General features: G+C 40.8%; 1 protein-coding gene across 2 annotated transcripts; it reads right to left on the bottom strand.

Moving 5' to 3' along the window:
* Positions 1-102: 102 nt before the first annotated feature.
* mogat3b (monoacylglycerol O-acyltransferase 3b) lies at positions 103-5,329 on the bottom strand. Of its 2 annotated transcripts, XM_078265623.1 has the most exons (10): positions 5,182-5,329; positions 3,831-3,990; positions 3,222-3,345; positions 2,695-2,785; positions 2,445-2,552; positions 1,663-1,733; positions 1,163-1,367; positions 860-1,034; positions 572-756; positions 103-489 (listed from the first exon to the last, which is right to left on the bottom strand). In XM_078265623.1, exons 2-10 carry the CDS (start codon positions 3,851-3,853, stop codon positions 335-337), a joined length of 1,137 nt encoding a protein of 378 aa, XP_078121749.1. In that variant the 5' UTR covers positions 3,854-3,990; positions 5,182-5,329; the 3' UTR covers positions 103-334. The 2 variants fall into 2 exon arrangements, with proteins under 2 accessions (XP_078121749.1, XP_078121750.1); XM_078265624.1 differs by lacking the exon at positions 3,831-3,990.
* Between the last annotated feature and the right edge of the window lie 17,143 nt (positions 5,330-22,472).

Raw genomic sequence — 22,472 nt, 5'->3', positions numbered from 1 at the left:
TAGCAAGCATACACATTAAATCACACATTTGAAGCTATCGTGGAATCATTAGAAATGTGAGTTATTGTTACAAAAATTATGACAAATCTCGCACACTTTTTTCACTGCTTTATGAACATTCTTATATGAAGGGCATCCCATCTTACATTCATGAATATTTCAAATACATTAGTAACATAGGAACATTGCAGAATGAAGCATGAACAAAGAAACCTGCCTGATCAATCTATTGTTTAAGAAGTTCAACACATCAGATCCACACTCCCATTAAGGGTGAGCCCCATTAAAAGCAGCGAATAAAAAAACTGCTTCAGTTAATTTGGAAGTGGAATTTCTAAAGGATCCGAAGCTTGTGACTGTCAGAAAGTCCACAGCTGACTTTGTGTTCATGGAACAACTTGGACAGGGCCTCCATGTACAGTCTATGATAGTGGTCGACTTCCTCCTCAGTAGGTGTGACACGCTTTGGCACCGAGATTGGACATCCCACTGGAAGTAGCAGAGCGTTAGAATAAATTAAAAACAGGCTCGGGACAGGCAGTTAGGCTTATATACAGAATTGAACACTCACCAACAGTGGTGACTGGAGTCCTGTAGGGCAGGAATGCCAAGTGCTCGCCAACAAATAGACACGGGGCAAAACCCATAATTTTTTTAAACAGGTCTTGTAACCGCCGACCTAGACTGCTTTCGGAGAAAATCACCTGCTGGAAGAGTTCATTCTCCCCAAATGAGTAAACAGGCACCAGATCAGCCCTGTGGAAAATCAGGGGTCATATCGGTTGTGGGCTGCTGGCTACATGTGAGTGTAAAGATAACATCACTGCTATTTATTTATTTTTTATAAGAGTGTTCTTACCCAAACTCGAGGGCCACCCTGACAAATCCCTTTCTCTTCTTCATGACTACAGCGTTTACTCCAGGAGAGGATGACAGAGCCTCAGCAGCGCCCCCTATCACAATCACCACTGCATTTCCCTTGCCATTTTTTGAAAGGAGGTGGACAAGGCTTGGTTTGCTGACTGGACAGATACCTGATCAGACAAAGTAAGACCGTAACAATCACATTGTTTGTCTTCCATTTGCAGTCTGAAAAAGGTTTAGTGTTCCATATGGTTGATGGAAATAGCTCAATCCTTTAGTTGAACATTGTTATAAATACCTGCACTCATTAAGTACTCCCTAAGGAGAGGTAGCCTGAAAAGTCCTGCCAATACCACCAGGGTGGCTTGCATCCCAGGAAACACCTTAGTGAAGCCACAGCTCTCGGTGCTGAAGCAGGCAAAGCCACCAAAACTCATGATACCATGCGGATGACAGCCTAGGATGTAGTTCTTGTTAGGATTCAGCTCGGCCGTCTTCACCAACTGAGCATAACATAGAGGCAGTCATCTCTGTTAACCATTAAACCAAATCCACTTACACTGTACATTAGGTCACTAAATGGGAGATATGAGAGACAAAGATTTGTAGCTTATAGATTTATACCATATATGTAAATCCGCCTTTATAAAGAGTCACAGCAGATAATACACAGGGTGATTTTAAGGTAAAAGCTACTTTTGTTTCAATATAGTTATGCTACTGGCCACTCTCACATCCATGCGTTCCAACCAAATTTAATCAAATCAGATAATGAAAACACCGAAATCTGAGACTTACTTTGATTGGGAAGAAATCTTTGAGGTGTTCCCAAACCCTCCACTTCCTCACAAATGTTGTTCTCCTGCCCCCTGATGGAGACATTAGAAATCATAGGCAGCGTCAACGTCATACTACTTACTAACTGTATACAGTTTCCATAATTGCCATAGTACACCGTTTTTCCAATTCCATACTACACAACTGTAGTGTGTTCACTGGAAAAGTGACTAAATGTTTCCGCGTATACCCCGTGTGCTGTTGATGGGCACTATTCTACCAAAATGCAATGCACAAAGTAAATTGAGGTCACAGTAAAAAAAATAAAAAAAAACGCTCCAGGAACACCTCAGAACAAACAAACTAAGATATTTGGAAAACACTTTCCTTTCTCAGAACTTATTTGGCAGAGGAATTCTAATCTCGCAGTTTGAGGTGTTGTATCATTTCCTGTCAGTGTGTGGTTTCTTGTATATTAACTACAAAATCAATATATTGATTAGCATATACTATATTCTGTGTAGACTAAATGTGCAGTATGAAATTGGGACAGTGATACACAACCGTTTTTACTAACAGGAAATTATACAATATTTGTTTTGTTAGGGTGTTCACAAAAGCGGCTTTACCATCATCCATAATTTAATGATTTCCAGTTGTGATTAACTCCTTAATAGTTCCTTGTGGAATGGAAATTAACACTAAAAAGTAAACTTTAGTTACTCCTCCACTACAGAACAGGCTTGTAATTTGTATATGTAATTTGTATTTCGTGGATGCTTGAACTACGTCATTTCCTTTACCTCTTTCAGGGGTTTGCCAGTCCATCACCAGCCATATGAAGTACAGAGTGGAGAGCGGCCACAATGAGGTAAACATAAGGTACACCATCAGGATACTACAGCTCAGTCCTGACATCGTATTGTATATCATATGTTGGGAGGTACAAGAGATGTCAATTAGCAGTATGAATACGGTGTATTAAAGATGCAGTGACAAGCTTGTGACTTAACACATTTTTTTGTTAAAAAGGGTTAATGTAGTGGATCTTACCCAAGAAGAGAAAGCTGAGTACCCATTGCAGAGTACTTACTGCCTCTAAAAACTTCTTCCACTGAGTTTTTTGTTTTGTCATTCCTTCAACCTGGAGGCCATACCATTAATTTTCAGCAATCACAACACTTTAAAACTGTGCTTCAATTAAATAAAAAGGTCATGGGTATATAAATCATATATCTTATGCCAGTAGAAATGACAAAAGTTGCTTATCTGAGATGATGACATTTATGATAGTAGCCTTTATGTTAGACATCGGACTGCATCAGTAATGGCCACTTCAGCTTTCACGCTTAATCTTCCTTTAGGCAAGTTATAGGCCTAAAAACTTACAATGCAGGCAGCAGATGATATAACTTATAAACAAGCTGGCGGGCGAAATCTAGCTAAACGGTTTTAATTAGCTCACAAATAAAATTCAGCCAAGCATGTTTGACCACAAAACACCTTTGCTGAAAACTCATTAAGACACTATAAAACAAATTTTATAATCATACTGCTAATCATAAAACAGAATACTTTACCTTATTAGAGTTTGTATCAAAGTTATTTTGAATGGATGCAGGTTCACCAGTTGAGGGAAAGCACAACAGGCAGGATGCACTTTGACCATTTAAAGCTGCTGATAACGAATCCACTCCCCCGATACTTTGACACAAGCAAGCAATGTCAGAGATAAACATGACAAGTTTAATAGTTGGATACTTTCTTCACAGCGTCTCCTAGAGGACATGCAATAATAATTGCATGATCAGGTTGGTGTTGTGTGTCTCCTTTGTAACTGGGCACTCTAGTGGCCAAATAGAATACATGTCAATCTGTTCTGATGCTATGGTCAAAAATATTGGCTTCTCTATGCATCTCCTCATGAACTGACACAAATGTCACTTTTACCAGAAATATTGCTCTTGCTCACTACATTTCTAATCAATTCAGGCTACTGTTAAACAAGCTCAACACCTCCTGCAGATGTTTCCCAATACAAGCCTTTCTCAAAGTGAATGGACTCTGCACCCTGAACCAATGGAAGGCTTTTAATGAACAGAGAGAGAAAATGGCAGCAAAAAAATGCATTGCAATTTTGGTATTGTACCGACAGGGATTACTGGAGCCTTTGTTAATATTATTTATACCTGTGCTTCTTCGGCTCTGTCATGGCTGCCAAAAGGGTATATTTTCATTAAAGGTCCTGCACACTCACACAGGTGTTTTTAATGGCCCTGGCTGATTAGACCTCCAGTCAGGTTAAAGTTGGGTGGAGCTTTGCTGGGAGATATGCGATGTCACCAAACTCTGTAAACCAATGAGAATGGTAGCAGTGTAAGTTGTCCTGCCCGAACAGGTGCAACAAAATGAACAGCAGGATGAGGGAGATGCCAATTAAGTGCAGTTTGTACACGCCCACACAGTCCTGAGCAGAGGTCTTATCAGGTGAAAGCACCTGCGTAGGTGGACTATGGCTGTGCAGGGACTTCAACATTGAATCCCATGTGAGTCTTATTACACAGAGGTGCAGTCAAAGCCTAATGGGAGATGTATTTGTTGAATGGTAACAAAAGAATGGAACTTTAAAATTAAATGTTATTAGCTGGTACAGTAGTATGTTTTGATTTATTTTAGAATATACATTTAGATAAAAATAATATATAATTTAGAGAGGGAAGTCCATGATGATGTTTCAGCTTTTCAGAAAGACAATTAAAAGAAACACTCTTTGATAATGAGGCTAGAGTTACAGAGGCCAAACTGGAAATGGAGCTATTCCCTACAGCTATAATACTAAATTATGGTCAATATATGTATAATTTCTACGTATTTGTACTTGAGTATTTCCATTGTCTGCTACTTTATACTTCTACTCCACAACAATTCAGAGGGAAATATTGTTCTTACACCACTACATTTATTTGATAGCTTTAGTTACTAGTTACTTTGCAGATTCAGATTAATAATACTATATATAAATAATGTCTTTTTTGATTCATTGATCCCTTAAAGTAATGTGCATATTAATGCATCAATAATTATAATTCAGCAATATTATATACATTATTCTGAAAATGATTCTTTTTGCATAATGAGTATTGTTTTTGGGTACTTTAAGTATATTTTTGAGGCTAATACTTTACTTTAAAGTGCCCATATAATGAAAAAAACACTTTCTGGGATTTGGGGTGTTCTTTTGTGTCTCTGGTGCTTCCACACACATACCAACTTTGAAAAAAATCCATCCATGCTGTTTTGAGTGAGATATGGTTTCTGAATGTGTCCTGCCTTCAGTCTCTGGGTGAGCTGTTCATAATCGGCACGGCTTATGACGTCACAAGCCGAAATGAACTGGCTAACCGCAACCGTTAGCTCATAGCGTTAGCATGCTAACGTTAATGCTAACGCTAATGCTAACGCTAGCATGCTACCTCGTTCTCAATAGCAAAGCACTGCTACACACACAAGTTCACCATAATCTACAAAAGAACTACTTACATGTGCGCCCTCATTTAGAAGTCTCCCAGCTAATCCTGCCTCGTAACTGACTGAAGTTGTAGAAACAGCCTCTCTTTTACTGTCTATGGAGCTAGCTAGCTGACATGATCTACATCTGAGCTACTGCGCATGTGCAAGTGCAATCAAAGATAGTACAGAAGAAGAAGAAAAGAGGTCTCACTCTGTAGCTAAAACAGAGACCAGGTGGAAAGAGGATCTGCAGCAGTGAGAGAGAGCTGTGCAGTACAACAAAAATATGGTGTTTTTTGAAAATTAAACCATGTAAACCTATTCTGGTACAACCTTAAAATACAATTATGAACCTGAAATGAGCATAATATGGGCACTTTAACTCAAGGAAAATCTTGAATGCAGGACTTGTACTTGTAACAAAGTATCTCTACATTGTGTTGCTGCTTTAAGTAAAAGATCTGAGTAGTTTTTCACCACTGCATAGAATTTAAATGATCCGCTCTAAATGACTGACCAGTGTTCTTCAGGTGCCTGCTTCCAGCCATACTTTGACCCCTGCACATTGCTGTACAGCTTTATTTTTTGCAGTGAGAGTCCAAAGATTTTACTGATAATAGCCTACATGATTAGGCCTGTTTCTCAAGAGGAAGCACTAATGTCGGTTAACGTTTCACTCTCTCAGCTGTCCTTAACTATACAATCTCCCACAGACTTTAGGGGGCGTGTCAGACTCATACAGGCCATGTGTTGGCTAGTTGGTCATGTGACACCCCCCCAAAAAAAACCCCCACATTTGTAGGCTTTAATTACAATTTCCCATACCCCTTAAAAAAGAAGAAAAAAAATACATTATTAAGACAGTGTTTTCCTTCATACAGACTCTGGATTCCCACACTTTCTCAGTCAGATCCCATTTTATTTCTCCCCCTTGGCTTTAATTTAAACAACATCTAGTTACACCAATATATCTATGACGGCTTAGCCTACTTTATATGTCTGGTGTATGGGTTTATGGCGAGCTTTTTATACTTAATGTGTTTTTATCTCCCATTACATCCCAATAATGCTCCTATACTATTCCCCCATATGACTGCTTTGCTTTGTTTTTGTGTATTCTAATAATATAGTCCAGGTTTATTATTGTTGAAAAAAAGTCGTCGGCTAGCCTACTTTATCAAGAATCCACCCTGGCATTTAATGAGTCTGCTGCTGAATCCTTCTGCTAAATATGAGTCATGAAGGGAAATTTTATTTCAGTCTGCTGATAACTGCCAGAAGAACTGCCTCTCGTCTCAGTTGGACTCAAAGACCTCATATGCTTTTTTTCTTTCTTTCTATAAACAGCCACTGGTCTGCTCTCAGGAAGTACGTATGAATATGAATATGGATGCAAATACACAGTGAGGATGCCCAGCGCTTGAACCAACACAGCGCGCTGATATCTGCGCATCTTTGTTTTGACATTTTATTTCTGTTCGTGCTTGAACTGAAAGCATGTTTCTTTTGCGGAGGTCGCGCTGGAGCCTCTTTTGAAGCCCACAAGGATGGCGTTGTACCTGCGTGTTTGCAGAGGAACCTTTTGTAACGTCGCATTGAATTGCACCATGGTTTTCAATCAGACCTCACACCGGCCAGGCTACACCGAGCCTCGGTAGTAGCCTACAGTCAGTGCACTGTTTATCATAAAAATGGAAGACCTGTCACGTCAAGAAAAGGCGTCAGTCCGGTAATATGCGTCTGAATAACTGATTTTTCATTCCCACGTCAATTGACACATCTGGGAAAGGATTTTTTTCCTCCCCTCCAGTCTACCAAGACAGCTGTGTCATCAACAACCGGCGTGGTGTTGTTGTTGTCTGATTTTTACGAGCCTGGGCCACTGGATATCGGCACTGTCTGCCTCTGCGCCAGCCATAGGCTACCCCGTTTCTAAGGTAGGTATCACACCTTCGTTAATATTATGTTTTGCTTTATACATCTCCGCATCAGTTGCTTACATCATCTAGCCATATAAGCAGCTGTCATAGTCAAAATGCACTGTCTGCCTAATTAGCAGCAGAGAATACGACGCTGTATTGCGGAGGAGATACGGGCCTGATGGCATTTTTACGCGTAAAAAAGGTTGACAGCGAGCCGCTGCGTGTTCACAAGCCAAATTATTCAACCTTGAAGGTAAGGATAAGGCCTGTATTCTGACTCAAAACACAATATAGCCTATGGGAAGATATGGCAACACCGACCGCGCAATGCAACCCACAGCCCGCGTTTAAGTTCAGTCGTGACAGACCTTATAAATATTTCACTAAAAAACAAGCCTCAATCAGCTGACAGGTGATGCTGGAGCATGCACGGCGTTATTAATCAAATACCTACACCCCATCAGTGTCAGCGTGAGGAGCCTCATTCTGCAAGGCCATGATGGAAAACATCTGCATGTTTACGGATAACAAGAGTGTAGCAGGGTTGCGTGTGTGAATGGGCGGTAGGCTAGTTACTCTGATTGTGAATACGCTGGTGATGCTTGTGTGTTTGTGCGCAGCCAGGTGATGATGTGTTGGCGCGTCTTTGAGGTGCGGGAAAGCCAGGCGTCTGGATGAGGAGAGCCTCGATCATCACATGTGTTTTTAAAGATGATACCCGATGAACTGCCGCAGTATCACACCTTACATTCTGTATGAGTCGATCCACAAGGATCGAGGGGTTGGGAAATAAACGTAAAATTAAGGTTAGTCAACACTGCTTCTTTCCCCCCTTTTCCGGGCGTGACAGCCACTCAAAACGACCATCACACACAGAATCATTCTTCACCACCCCACCACAAGCTTAAAATGAAAAGGTTTGTTATAGTTATTCTCTACCTGACTGCATGGCTTTAATATCTCTTTCAGTGTTTGGAAGAATCAGAGAAGGCTGCTTGACTTGGCTGGAAATGTTATATCTAGATTGAATTGACATTTTATTTTTGAAATAAGCAGGAATCTCTGTTAGTACAGCTACAAAACAATGTGAGATTTTAAAAAGATTGGGTGCAAATATCACAAAACTGTAACTTCTACTGAATATAACAGACATCCCTATGTGAATGTAGAAACAGGATGATGGTTTTTCTTGAGGGATGAAGCACGCTGGATACTCCACTATCTGCCTGAAATTGAACTGAAATATAAAATGAAACTAATTACCAGTCAGTCTTGCTTGACCTTGGAGCAGAATATGGCAGAACATCTGCCTATGACTTTAAGTCCTGCTTAGGCTAACAGATACATCACATCTGATATGTGACTCTTATGCTGTTTGGTTTAAGCACAAATTGGTACAAAAAGAGGGGAGCGGGGATGGTTTTGAGCAGCTGTGAATTTGGGGTCATTGAGTGCAGGCTGTGAGCCACACATACTGTGCAGTGTGTCTTAAATGCAGAAACAAAACCAGGGCCCGCATAACCTGTCCTTGCTTGACTGGTGATCCCAAATTCAGTCCAGAAATGTGATTAAATCAGGAAACAGCAACTGTATGTGGCTGCAAATAAATGGCATGGTGATATATGGTGATACTTTGGTTAAGAGTTAATGAAATTTGGCAGAGCTTATGATGTATTTACAGAAATAATAAAAGTGACCATTGTTTTCAATAAAGGAGAAAGGATTCTGACTACATTCGAGCTTTTGTCCATAAAGTGGATGATTCAGTTGCTCTGACCGGCAGTGTAGGCCTACATCATGTCTCATTCCAAAAAGGATGAGCAATTCAGTATTAAGTTTGGAAGATGGAATGAATACACAAATATACTGGAGTCAGAAAGGGTGAGGGAAGGCCCACACAGGGCCAGAGAGGAGAGGGACTGATGGATGTGCGACATACGTGGCAAATGCTGACATTTTAAGCCCATTTCTCTAGTCGAGTGGATACCCCTGTATGGATGAGCAGTAATGGATTTTTTTCTTCTTTTCTTGCTGTGGATTTCTCGGAGCACCCAAAGAGATTGTTTCCCTAGAGTTTGAGCAGCAGCAGTCAATTCAATAGGTTGTTAAAAGTAATATATATGGCTACTACTGGCCAGTCGTGCAGATATTTCAAAGTCACTACCACTGTAGACATGTTTAGCTGGCTTCAGTGTGCATTGTTGTTTGTTTAAGGGGAGAACAGGTGCTTCTTCCATCTGTGGTTTCACCATCTTGATTCTCTCAGCTTTGTCAGAGGGAGATGGCATGAGAAATGATGAGAAGACTTGTTTCCACTGCAGCACATGGGCAACATGAGTGACTGCTATCAGTTAGGATTTATAAACTGTGCTTCTGGCTGTGTGTGCAGGTTTCAGTGATCATCCCAATGGAGACATTTCTGGTTATTCGGGTCTGTGAAGTAAATCACTTTGACAAAGATGACTGTTTAGCTCAGGGGAAAGTTTGCCCCTAGTGGTTCTGTCAGTAAACTGAGTAAGTTTGGGTTTTGGACTTTTGGTCAGACAAAACAAGACATCTGAATATTTCACTTTGGGCTCTGCAAAGTTGTGACTGACATCTTTGTCTCGGTACTGGTATCAGTGTAACGCCATACTAATGATGTCTGTTTACACCTGTGTCCGCTCAGAGATGATGGGAAACTGTCGAGATGAGGTGAATTTGAGTAAAGTTTGTATTATTCCTCTTCATGTGTGTAGAAGTTGGCTGTTATCTTGGAATTGTATATATTATGGAGGTGTTGCTTGAGTGGCATGAGATGTTTTTTTTTTTTTTTTTTTAAATCAACAAGCTTGTTAATCTATTAATAAAGCAGTAGACTTCTTCCAGGGGTGTTTCATCTTGCTATTGAATTTCCTCGTATACGAAATATAGAACACTTCTAATTAGAAAGGGAGTTAGCAAAGCTGATGTATGTTGTTGTTTCATAGAACTATTGCATTCAAAAGTGGAAAAAATATTGGTCAAAATTGAAACGGCAGAGATATCCTGACTTTAGATGACACTTGTAAGGCTGGATCCTACACTTCCCATAATGCATCTCAATAAAAACCCTTGTGATATGCTCACTTAGTGGTAAACTTCATGGTCCCAGGTTGAAACACAGGCTGTATGTTATAAATTTATGAATGAAGACTGAGCTTAGAATAACCCTGGTGACATCGGTGTGACATCATCAGGGTCATTTTCTCAGACTTCAGCTGCTCAAAAAGCCAACATCAGACACTTGTTTTCACAAACTGAAAAACCATGACAACGTGTGGAGTGCCCCTTTTAATCTTAAGCCGTCCATCACTAATGTAGGTTAAATTGAATTAATTACCTAAATTAGCTTTTTAGGATTGTATTAGTATTGTAATGACGCAAATTGTTGAATCTCGCATCAACATTAAACCCTGCTAAATTCCTTGTGGATTAAATCAACTTTTCATGCACTTGAGTCAGTCATAGTGTTGTTAAAATAAATAGGTGTAAAGGTTCTCTCTCTGGTGGATCCTTGATTAAAGGGAATGCCATTTACCAGTGGTATCATGGGTACAAATCCTGCCTTGGACATTGTTAGATGTCATTCCCCTTTGTCTTCTGTCTCTCCTGGCTCTTTATTAATACGTTGTCCAGTAAAGAGAGGGAGACACCAAAAAAAATAATTGAATCCCATTAGATTTTTTTAAGCTGTGTCTACGACTCTCAACTCCTCCTGTCTAATCAGATATCATAATGGCATACAGAATACTTTAGAAATTATTGTAATCTTATTTGTCTGATAGCATTCCATTTTTACGTGATGCACTGGATGCAGGGGCTGAAAAAAACATGGTGAAATTTGAAATGGACAGACATCCCATGCACCCACTTGCTCTACAAATACCCACTGGCTTCTTATTGCTTTATTTGGGAGGTCCCTTTGTTTGTGGCTCGCTGGGTGCTCCATAAGGTCATACATGTGTGTCCCTTGTTTGACCGGAGGATGTCTGGGATGTACATGTCCAAATTAACCAGTGAAAATTCAAATTAAATGCTCCCTTTTAAATGCGTTCTCTCTGGTCTGTAAGCCTCTTACAGCACCCAAGTCTTCATTGCAGTGTGTAGTCAAGAGTAATGATGTGTGGTAATGATTTCCTTGAGGCAACTCATCTTTGTTCATTCCCCCTCTGTTTCCTTCTCATTAAACCTTCCATAACCATTCGCATGGTACCATGCAAAATAAATAAAGTTAGGAGCCAACAGTTACTCCTCTCTTGTTAGCACAGAGGTCCCAGTCTCAAGCCATGTTATTCACTACCTATTTATATGTATCTGTACATTATCTTCCACATGGATAACCATGCAAGTATTTGGGACAGAAAGCAATATGTTTATCTTTTTTATTATTATCAAGAAGCCCTTAGCATAGTCATTTAAGCATCATTATGTGAGAACAGTAATTGGCAAGAAATGGAGTTACTAGCAGAGCACGTTGTAGCTCTATTTTGAATTATACATGTTTCAGCATGCATAAATGGTCCAAAGTGGTTTAGAGTCATGTGTTATGGCCCCTATTCTCATTAAAGACACTCAGTAATTCACCAAAGACCTTCAAAAGACCTTGACTAACTAAATCATTAGGAGGCAGTGACATCTGCGAAACAGCGAAAATATATGTTCCACATCATTGTTGTCCTAACATGTCACTGCCTACATGGGTCTGAAACTGACGTGGAGCATAAAGCCGCCTATACGTGATAGGCGGCAAAACCACTTTGCGCTGGCCGTTCCATTGATTTCCTATGAGGAGAGCAGCGCCACCCAACTATGCGCTGCGCTACCCCTGGCGTCGCACACCGCCCGCATTTGCCACTTTGCGCTGCGCTCAAAGTTCAAATTATTTCAACTTTGACTTAGTTGCCGCTGACCTTTCGAAAGCGTAACCAATAAGATAACAGCTGTTGTTACCTAGCAACGGGAAAAAGCTTTCTTGCCACCCTTGATGACGAATACCTGCGATTTGCTCTCTGCGCACCGCTGGGGTAGGGCGCAGAGAGCAAATTGCTTATCATGTGTAGGTGGCTTAATGGTTGCAGAAGCATCTCACAGGAGCAATTCATTCATTAAAGGTCACCTGCAAAAACTCAGGGTTCAGCAACCATATGTAAAATAGGCGAGTATATACAGTGACTTTAGAAATGAAAATCTGAATGCAGGAGGACTTAAGTATGTGTTGTAAATGTCAGAGCAATCTTTATTTGTGCTGAAAAGAATCCCAGCTGATTGGCTAGGTGTCAGCAAAAGGAGCTCCAACTTTGCTTTTTGATGATTCAAATACAAATATGTTGGAGATTTAAAGGGGCTGTACTCGATATTCAGAACTTAATATAGCAGCAAACACATATTTGCTATAGCTATAGTGGAGTAATGGTGTCCTAACCAGAGAATAAAGTTACACTCCCTCTGTGTGTGTTGTCATCCGAGCGTCTCTATTCTTTGTTTTAATAGCCGGTCTGGCCAATGCGTGCATGTGGCCATGAAAAAACGTAGGTATGTCACATATTTGAGAACTGGATTAGCCCTGTGGAGGCAATCCCAGCCCGCTGTTTTTTTTAAGTATTTCGAGTACAGCCCCTTTAAAGAAGGTGATCTTAAAGTCTTTTTTTCTATATAGCATATATCAGTTTACCAATTATTTTAATTGCAATTTTTTTTTTTATTACAAGTACTGTAATAGGTTTCAATTCTGGGTAAATTAAGAGATTGAGAATCTGACAGATTTTTTTTCAAATGGCAATTTTTCTACACAATCACTGGCAAATAAACAATGCCAGTTCAGAGCAATGTGTCGAGAACATTGGTGCATCAAAAACAATTACACGGTTGCAGCCGATATAGCAGAGGTGAGACTGTACAAGTGTTACACTCACATTTCTGGATGGGAGCCACTTGGGCCAAAACAAGTCTCATAATCATCTTGTTAAAGTCAATGATCTTTTTTTGGGGGTGAAGTACCATATATAAGAAAACACTGCCTGAATCAGACACCCTGTGATCTGCCATCGCCTGCCATTTGCACCAGTTTTGCCTGTTCATTGTATCACTCTTAGTGCAGTGAACAGCGGGAATGACAGGAATAAGACTTGCTCAAGTGAGACCCTGAGCTGCCAATCACACCTGTAAGGCCAACAAGCCTGTACATTTTTACCACTTCTCTTGCTTTTCAGCTTGAGGTACAGACCCTCAAAATGCTCTAAGACATGTCTGACATGATTTTCAACAACTCTTAAAAAAGTGTCTGATGTGATTTTTTTAATTCACACACACACACACACACACACACACACACACACACACACACACACACACACACACACACACACACACACACACACGTGTGTGTGAATGTGTATATATAACCTTCAGAGGTGGCAGTGTGTATGCTTCACCAGCAATTGGCTTTGTCACTCAAGCTCTTTATTTTCTCTACAACACTGTAGGGTCTAAACAACCGGGCCGTGTGTGTGTGTGTGTGTGTGTGTGTGTGTGTGTGTGCGCAACCTACGCTATGACTCGCTTATCGGGGGATTTTGAGCACAAGGACTAGGATGATTTGAATGTTGGAACCACTTGTGGCCTATATCTGGCTTTGCTAATCACACCAACGCTGCTGCTGCCGCTCCATCTTTCAATCAGGAGAAGGTTCAACTCAGCAAGTGCACCAGCAGGTTTATTATAATAATTCTGATGTTGTTTAATTAGATTTTTTTTAGATAGAAATGACCATGAAATAAATGTCCATTTGCCATTCTTTAGTGCCTCTCACTAAATATTGCACTGCAAACAAGGCTTTCTAAGGCACTTTAAAATCTACTATAGCTCTTTTTGAGATTTGAGTCAAGCCCACTACAAGCTGCTGGGAGGCAAATCATATGTCTAGTTTACAGTGATGTTGAGTTGATCCCTGTTTTGCTTTAGGCTAATGGGCTTTGCTTAATTGTCGCTGAATAGTTTATGAGGTTGGTCTTGTTGGGACAGGGACAGCCTATGTGCCGAGGGCTATGATGTTTTTAGCTCTTTTTTTTTTTTAAATCGGTGAATCAAATAAATCAAAACGATGGAATTTGAATCAGTAGACAGTAAGCGCATGTAGTGAAGTCTGGGTGCTCTGGATCAAAAAATAGGTTTAGCTTTGGTTCAAGCAGGTTTGATTTGGCTCAGAGAGATCATCCATGTTGTTGTGTAGAGCAGACAAGACATTCCTCACTTACATTTGAGATAAGGAACATCATGTACTGTGGAAAGATGTTGTGTTAAACGTGCACCATTACTTATATCTGACAGACAGTGTGGATTTCTATATGATCAGTATTTGTTTAATAAATATCCAAGAAAAAACTTAAAATGAAAAAAAAACTAAAAGGGAGGCAGGCAATATTGCTGGGTAATCCACATCTAAAATAAGTCAGATCTTGGTTATAGAGAGATGCTGGCTCAGTGAAGCATGTGCAGCTGCAGAGTGGAGCTCTTCCCCTCATGCACGAGGGTGAGCATGTAGGTTTTTTTAAGTTCTTACTCTTTTCCCTGCAGCGCTATACCTCACAGTCTGGGTTTCACATCCAAATATAAAGAGCAAACAAAATATTGTATATTTTTGTATATGAGGTGATTCCTCTCTCTTTTTTTGTAATGTGATGGACAAGAGGATTTACTCAATGTACAGTCCTGAATAATGTCTTCGTCCATCACACCACATGTAATGGAGACTGTCCTTCCCCGAAAAACGCCTGCATAAGTCGTTTGTTTAAGTTGCAATTACGAGCCATATTTACGTTTACAGTGACGGTGCCCTCTAGTGGCCGTAGTAATTTTGACGGGAGCAAAGCAGGAGGTAAGTTGACGAAGTGTAAGAGCCCATTATACATCCATGATAAGAGCACGTAAATCATAGATGAATTATATTAGATGCAAATGCACGCTGGAATTGAAGTTGTGTGTGCCAGGTGGTGGATGGGTCAAACAATCTTTCACGCAGGAGACCCAGCTTTGGGTACCATTCAGGTTTTTTTTTAGCTTTATGGAACAAACAGAACTATGTCACGTTCTGCGTCACGTGCATAGCCTGAAGTGAAGTAAGTAGCAAATATCCATTTAACCCAAACCACGAACTTTAAGTAGATATTGTGTCTCACAACGTCAACGGTGTGTTTTAAACTGCGAGCATTACCTTTAGATATAAGGGCAGTAAATACTCCTGTGGGTCTGATTTCCTGGCACCGCTAGGGGCGCTAATATATGAAATGATCCTATAGGTCATTTTAGAGAGTAGGAATAAATGACCTATATCGTCGTATTGTTTGGAGGACTTGTTATTGCACACAGTGCTCATGCTGCACACATTCTACGCATTGCTTTCTTGATTGATTTTCATTGTTCAATTTTTGTTTCTTCTCTCTGTCTCTTTCCTGCTTCTTTTTTCTGTGATGTGAACGTTTTGAACCCTTTATATGTGCGACAGAAAAAGTAAACAACATAGACTAAATGAAAACGTGTCCAGTGTTGTATAAGGGCATGTGGAACTCTAAGCCTGTAAGTGTTCATACATGCTAAGTGCAGTGGGTCACCTTGGTTACTGCAGAGTCTAGCAGAAGATGATGAAGGCAAGGGCAAACTGAGGTGGGAAATGGGGCTCGGGGGTCATACACTGGTCGTCTCTTTTTGACCGGGGAGCTAATGATGAGTATTGCGTTATTTTAGATTTCTATAGCATGTTACACTCTGTAACTGCAGCTCTATACATTTTTAACTATTAATGATGCACACATTGTACAGATGTTTGTTTATGCAATCACACGCCGACAATAATAGATTAATTTGTTGGCAGGAAAGGTGCATAGTTGAGACAAACACTAAGCATCTCTGCAAGTTTGATGTGGCTCAAGGGTGTGTGGGAACAGTGAAAGCTTTTTTGTAGGGTATTTTTGGTTGCAGTCTATGAAAAATGTAGTGGTCACTCAGGTTGTACAACGCTAAGGAGGAGAATCCAAAGAGTGCAAAGTGTTGTGCATGTATATTTAAGTAAGTGTATTTGGGTTTTTGACCCCAAAAAGAATGATGCAACATGATTTATTCCACGTGATCATTCTTATAAAATACTAAAAATACTTCCTTACTTATTTTTATGTGCAAAATGCCAGAAAGAGGTCAAGAGAAAAACGGTGCAAAATTTGTCTATGCCTCTTATGTGCCTTCCATCCCTGGCCTTGAGTAATGCATCAGCCTCTACATCTTCCTCCTCCTCCTCCTGTCCATTCTCATCAGCCACAGGCGTTTTACTGCACAATGCAATATTGTAGAGCGTTCAGCACACAAGAGCAGTACATGAAGAAAGAAAGAGAAGTTGAGGCAATGCTCTATAGCAGCAAAGGGTGACTTCTGGTTTTATTGAATTATTTGAATAATCTAAATGTTTTTCTTACCACAGACACACTTTAAAATACATATTAATTAGGCTCAATGTGCAAAAAAGATCTGCGCTGAGATTTTTTCTCTCGCCATATTTTAAATTCACAAAATGCATTTGTGCCTGCTGAGTAGGTCAGAATATCTAGTATATGAACACTTTTTGCGAGATTGGAGGAACGACCCAGAGCAGGCTATAGTTAGGACAACAAGACACAAGAGAGAGCGTTGGACTCCCATAGTAACAGTTACAGACAGAATACTGGTCACACTACCAGACACATCTTTCTGGTTGCTTGGATTTCAGAGCAGGTTTTACCTTAGGTCACTGTTTTATTGTTAGGGCGAGCTGGAATGATTTTGTTTTTCTCCTAACTAGTGTGTAAAAGCCCACAGGGCATGTTGCTTGAAAGGGTTTCTAGCCTGCAGGTCGACCTGGCAGAGCCCAAGCTTTCCAATGTCTCTAAGTCTGCATGTGCAATACTGCTGTCAGAGGATTGAAACATCCTGTGTGTCTGACAGAACCACTTTCAAACAGTTTACCTTCTTTTTGGGAGGAATTACATGTTCCAAATGTATGTGTTGTTAAATTGAGGTAAATGATCATCTTTCGTACAGCCAAACTCAGCACTCCAGATGGACAGGCAGTCCTTTAGACCCCAAAACAGACATAACCATCAAACCCAGTATTTGGAGAAATAAAAGTGGTGAGTCAAACAATGAAATTGGGTGATTGGTTATGTCACGCCTAATTTAATTTCTCAAATTTTGAAAGGAGCAACTATTGCGTCCTTAAAAAGCTGTAGGCTGATACCTGGATCATTACCTCTTGCTAGCAATAGGTGAACTCTACACCATCACTCTATTGGTGATGATGTTATGAAAGGTTGAGTGTGTCAGTGTTCCCTTGATGTGTTAAGGGATATCCTGTCCACATCAGAACACCTTCTGCTAATTGTTAATGCTTAATGGTGTGATACTGCATAAATGCTCGGACTGACCAAATGTTGAGGACAGTATCTCTCATTGCAAGTTGAGCTTCTGTGAACAGAAAGTGTGAGACATCTGGCCGTTAATACTTTGCCAGCATGACTTTATCAGCACAAAGTTCACTTTTGGAATACAAACTAGTCTTTGACACTTTCTTAGAAGGGAAAAGTTAGACATTTTGTAAAATATGCTTATTCTCTTTCTCGCAGAGAGTTAGATGAGAAGATTGATATCACTTATATGTTTGTGCGGTAAATACCCTGTTAGCTTAGCTTAGCACAAAGACTGGAAACAGACTTGCTCTGTCTTGGAAAGCGTGTCCAAACTTTTGACTGGTATTGTAAATTGTTTGTAAACATTACTTTTCAGTTTCACTCTATTACTATGCAGCTTTTAAACTTATTCATTATGCCTTAGTTATTAATGACAATCAATGGACAGATATCATTGGCACGACCATGCTACCATGACCCAAAATCACAGTCACCACCCAAGATATGCCTTAAAGAGTTTGAAACAGATAAGTTGTTTGAATGTGAAAAAGTAGATACCAACCAGATGTTCATAAGAAGGAAGGAAATGAATCCTCTGCAGACCTTAGTTCCTGGCGCTGGTCAATATTTATCTTCTGAAAGCAGGTTTTGCTTTGCCAACCGTGGTGATGAAATGACCAACCCGGTCTCACGGCAGTTCGTGAAATGGTCACATTATTTTACTCTATTGATTCGTGTACAGGGACACGATTTTCTCGTTTATTTCATGGTGGTCACCACGAAATGGGAACGTGACCATTTCACGAACTGCCATGAGCTGCTGCCTGCTCTGTGGGATGCAACAACGGGGAAATTAAATGGTAGACGTGACAACAACGGCTGCCGGGACACGATCTGCGGTCTCTGGGGGACGCAACAATGGTGAAATTAAACGCCACACACCGGCAACAACAACGGGACGGACCGCCACACTCGGGACGCGATCCCCGGTCTCTGGGGGACGCGCTACAACAACGGGACGGTTGTGGTTAGGAAAAGAAGAACGGGGAAAGGAACCGTCACACGCAGGAGACGGTGACAACAATGGTGAGGGTTGTGGTTAGGAAAAGAACGCGGAAAGGAACTGCCACACGCGGGACGCGATCCCCGGTCTCCAGGGTAAAAGTCCTGTGTTGTTTTTCGGCTTTTCAATACTACTCTCTACTGTTACTTTACTTTCAAATTGGTCCTCACCACCACGAAATAAACGACAAAATCGTGTCCCTGTACACGAATTAATAGATTAAATAACGTCACCATTTCACGAACTGCCATGAGACTGGGCTGAAATTACACATCTTGTCACGTCACACAAGCCTCTACACTAGATGTATGTTTGATAAAGGAAAATAAAGATTATAAACAAGTGGCTGCGAACGTTTTACCTACCGAATTATGTACTCCTTAGCCGTCTCATGCTTTTGTTCAGACCATCAAGCACGTGGAAGTTGGTGTTTGACAAAATCAACGTGAGCATTTGTTTGTAGATCAGTGATCACAACCAGGTGGGATTTCATGGAGCTCCTGTTTTAGTATTCCAGTCTCAGTATTTTATTCTCCAAGCTCACATTAATGTAATCCATCTCGCTTCAAGGCTCTCTTTCCTACTGTGACAGGTGATAAAATGTTACTATGCTGCAAACATCTATACCTGATTTTCATGCTTAATAACCGGCTTCTTAAAGACTTGCTGCTGATGTGACAAGAGAGATTCAACTGACAAATAAAATATTTCAAATCAACCTTGAAAGCATTTAGAATAAAAATGTCATGTTATTCCTTTAAATATATTAGACAGATTTCCTATTTTGGATGACTACTTATGTCGAAGTAGCAGCCTTTGCAACGTCTAGAATGTGCAGTGTGTAGCTCAGTACGTCATAAATTCAGCAGCAAGGTTGTATGGTTGCTATTGGAGAAGGATGCTTTCTCCATTTAAGATACTTGAGATAAATTGTTAGTGGGGCATCAGGTACAAATTTAGCAGCAGTGAAGTTTAACCCGGGGATCATCACGTATGACGAGGCTAACGTCCTTTGTTGCATATTCAGTGGTTAAGGAAGAGATGCATGGCTGACAGTGTTGCTAGGAGACCACACACAGCAACTAGTGTAAGAGGCTTGATTTCACCTCCCTCCCCCATTCTTGTAGTCTGGCTGCCTTTCACTGTTTTTCTATCCTCTCTTCCTCGCCTCCATTTGCTTATTCCCTCCACTCTCATGTTCCCTTCCTCGATATTCCCTTCCATCAGCCTGTCTCCAATTTTACGTTTTCCGCCTAATCATATTTATCTTCAGCCCAGTTGATCCCTTAGTGACTCTCTATTTATTGGCTTCCCCCATTTTTCACTGCGCCCCCTCCCATCTCTCTCTCCCGCTGCCTCGATCTCTCCTCCTCTCTTGCTGCTCATACTTCTCCTGAACGTTTCGCTCCTGCATCCTCTCTGCCTCTCTCCTCCTCCTCTCTCCCTGTTTGTTTCTCCAGCTGAACTGCAGCAATGTGTCTGGCCGAAGTGCGGTGACTGTGGTGTACCGTGTGGCCGTGGAGTTAAGTTATGATACTGTAAAGCGGTGGGCAAAAATGTCTGTGGTATTAGGGAGAAACGGAATAAACTCAAGCATATGTAGGCTACAGTGTCTTGTTTTTTTAAAATACAGATCCCACATCATTGATAAAATGAGACATCTGTGGACGTACAGACATCCTACCGATTTCTCCCTTACTTACTGAAGTTTCTTTGTGCTAATTTGCTATATATTTCAGCCTCGAAAGGATGCAAAGCCAAACATCTCAGGACAGGGTGTGCAGACGAAACAAGATGATGTCTAATGAACAAAATATTCTGTACTATCTGCCCTTTTAATCTAATTGCTTCTAGTCAAGCAGCTTTGCAAAGGCAAATATATCTTATTAATGCTTTTTCTGTAATCAAAAAAAGAAGGCAGGTTGGTATTTGTAATCTTGTTTCAAATCACATGTTTTGTGGATGTCTGCAAAACACAAAGGGATAACATACCCCAGAGTAATTAGATGTGTATTTTCAATATGCTTTGTGGAAATATTGCCCCAATGTCAAGACCAGGCCATGGCTGTGATGTGTCCCTCCACTCTGCAGTGACCTGTAGTGCAGCAACACTACAGGTCCACTTGCTGAGGTGGAGGCTGGAGGGCAGAGGGCTGCAGCACAAAGTGTTCCAGAAGTGTTAAAAAGTCAGCGGCAGTGAAAGACAAATATTTTAGACAGAAGATACTAATAAAAGGAAAATCTTAAACTGCATAATATTTCACTTATAGCTTTTTTAACACCCAAAGACTCCAAATGTTTTGCATTTCCAAATTTTCTATTGACAATCTAAATTTTGTGTCATCAGTAGCCCACACTCAAATCAGTGGCTTAGCATTTGCAATTATGGATTCACATGATGTGTATACGTGTGTGTTTGGCGTGTATGGGGGATTAGAGTGTGTATGTGATCTGTTTGCTTATGTGCATGAATGAGTAGTCTGCAGTGTGGCATGCAGATCCAGCTAAATGAATCGTGGCTCCATCTGCCTTCTGGTTCTAATGAGAGGAAATCAAGTGACTCCTGAACCTACAGATGTTCCTGAAACAACTTGCTAAATGCTCCGAATTTACTTGGGATTTAAAGTGACTTGATCACAGCCAACCTATATGAGTGCACTGCATGGTTTGTGTATAAACGATGTTTGCAGCCTAGTTTGATCAGACGAACCTACCTGCAGATGTAAGATGAAGCTCTCCTGGTTCTTTTAACTTGGTTAATAGCACACCAACTCATAGCATGCAATGCGGCAATCGCAGGGCTGCCCGCTCAGCTGCCAGATCCTCGAATCCCATATCAAACATCCAGTTATCAGTAGCCCAACCTACAGTCACAGCTCCCTGACCTAATTAACATTGAGTCAGCAAGCATGGCAGCAGCAGCAGCGGTCATGGTTATGGTAAGGACTGTGGGATACAAGAATAGCAGTAGCCACGCTGACACACTGGATGACACACTGGGCTGTGACAGAAGAATCACACATAGCTACACAGCTCAACATGCTGCCTGGACCAGATGACAGTGTCTGATGCTCCCACTGTGCATTGTGAGGGATGGTTTAGATATTTTAGTAAGGACGTTGTGTAGTTATGTTTTTTTTTTTTTAAGATTAGGTTTTGGGCTTTTCCACCTTTATTTATTTGACAGGACAGCCATGTGAGAAAGGGGGGAGAGAGGGGGAAGACATGCAGGAAATTGTCACAGGTCGGAGTCGAACCCTAGACCTCTGCGTCGAGGCAAATATATGTGCGCCTGCTCTACCCACTGAGCCAACCTGGCAACGTGTAGTTGTGGGTTAAGTGGTCTTGTGTATATATATCCAGAATAAGAAGAGCTATTACACAGCTGGAAAGTGTAAATGTCATGTATATTTTCTGCCCTTTTCATGCTGCTTGCGTCTTTGGTCGAGGTGTATAAAAGCAAAATGATCATTAAACTTGATTCACATGCAATACCTGGCAATATGAGCCATTCAAACTATTAACCAACACTGAACCTTAATGCATCTCAAACTGATTCAGTTTGGTGCACCAACACTGCTGCAACTCAAAGCAAACTGATGCCAGATGCACCAATAATAATGCTACTCTGTCCCCCACTAAAAAAACTCTGGTGCTATTTATGATGGAAAAACACTGGAAACAGGCATCAGCTGACAGCTGTGCTTTTCTTAGCCAATTGCGTTGCACACTCACATTCTCTAATGTGAAAACACTGTTGGGCCCTCCGATATCTGCCCCACAACAAGCCTGACTTCTCATGGGGTGAGCGTGAGTAGGAAGCTGTGCATGCGCTACATATGACAAACCACATTACTGTCTGGCTAGCAGACAGGCTTAGCTAGGCCA

This window comes from Sander vitreus, chromosome 13 (assembly GCF_031162955.1).
Source record: "Sander vitreus isolate 19-12246 chromosome 13, sanVit1, whole genome shotgun sequence".
Classification (NCBI taxonomy): domain Eukaryota; kingdom Metazoa; phylum Chordata; class Actinopteri; order Perciformes; family Percidae; genus Sander; species Sander vitreus.
This window is presented reverse-complemented; position numbering and strand designations above follow the sequence as displayed.

Bases quoted from the DNA above. Each gene is read 5' to 3' on its own strand.
- mogat3b (XM_078265623.1), bottom strand. From the start codon at position 3,853: ATGACAGAGCCGAAGAAGCACAG. The intron at 3,346-3,830 runs GTATAAATAATA...CTTGTGTCAAAG, and splicing joins ACAGAGCCGAAGAAGCACAG to TATCGGGGGAGTGGATTCGT. The intron at 2,786-3,221 runs GTAAAGTATTCT...TATGGCCTCCAG, and splicing joins TTGATACAAACTCTAATAAG to GTTGAAGGAATGACAAAACA.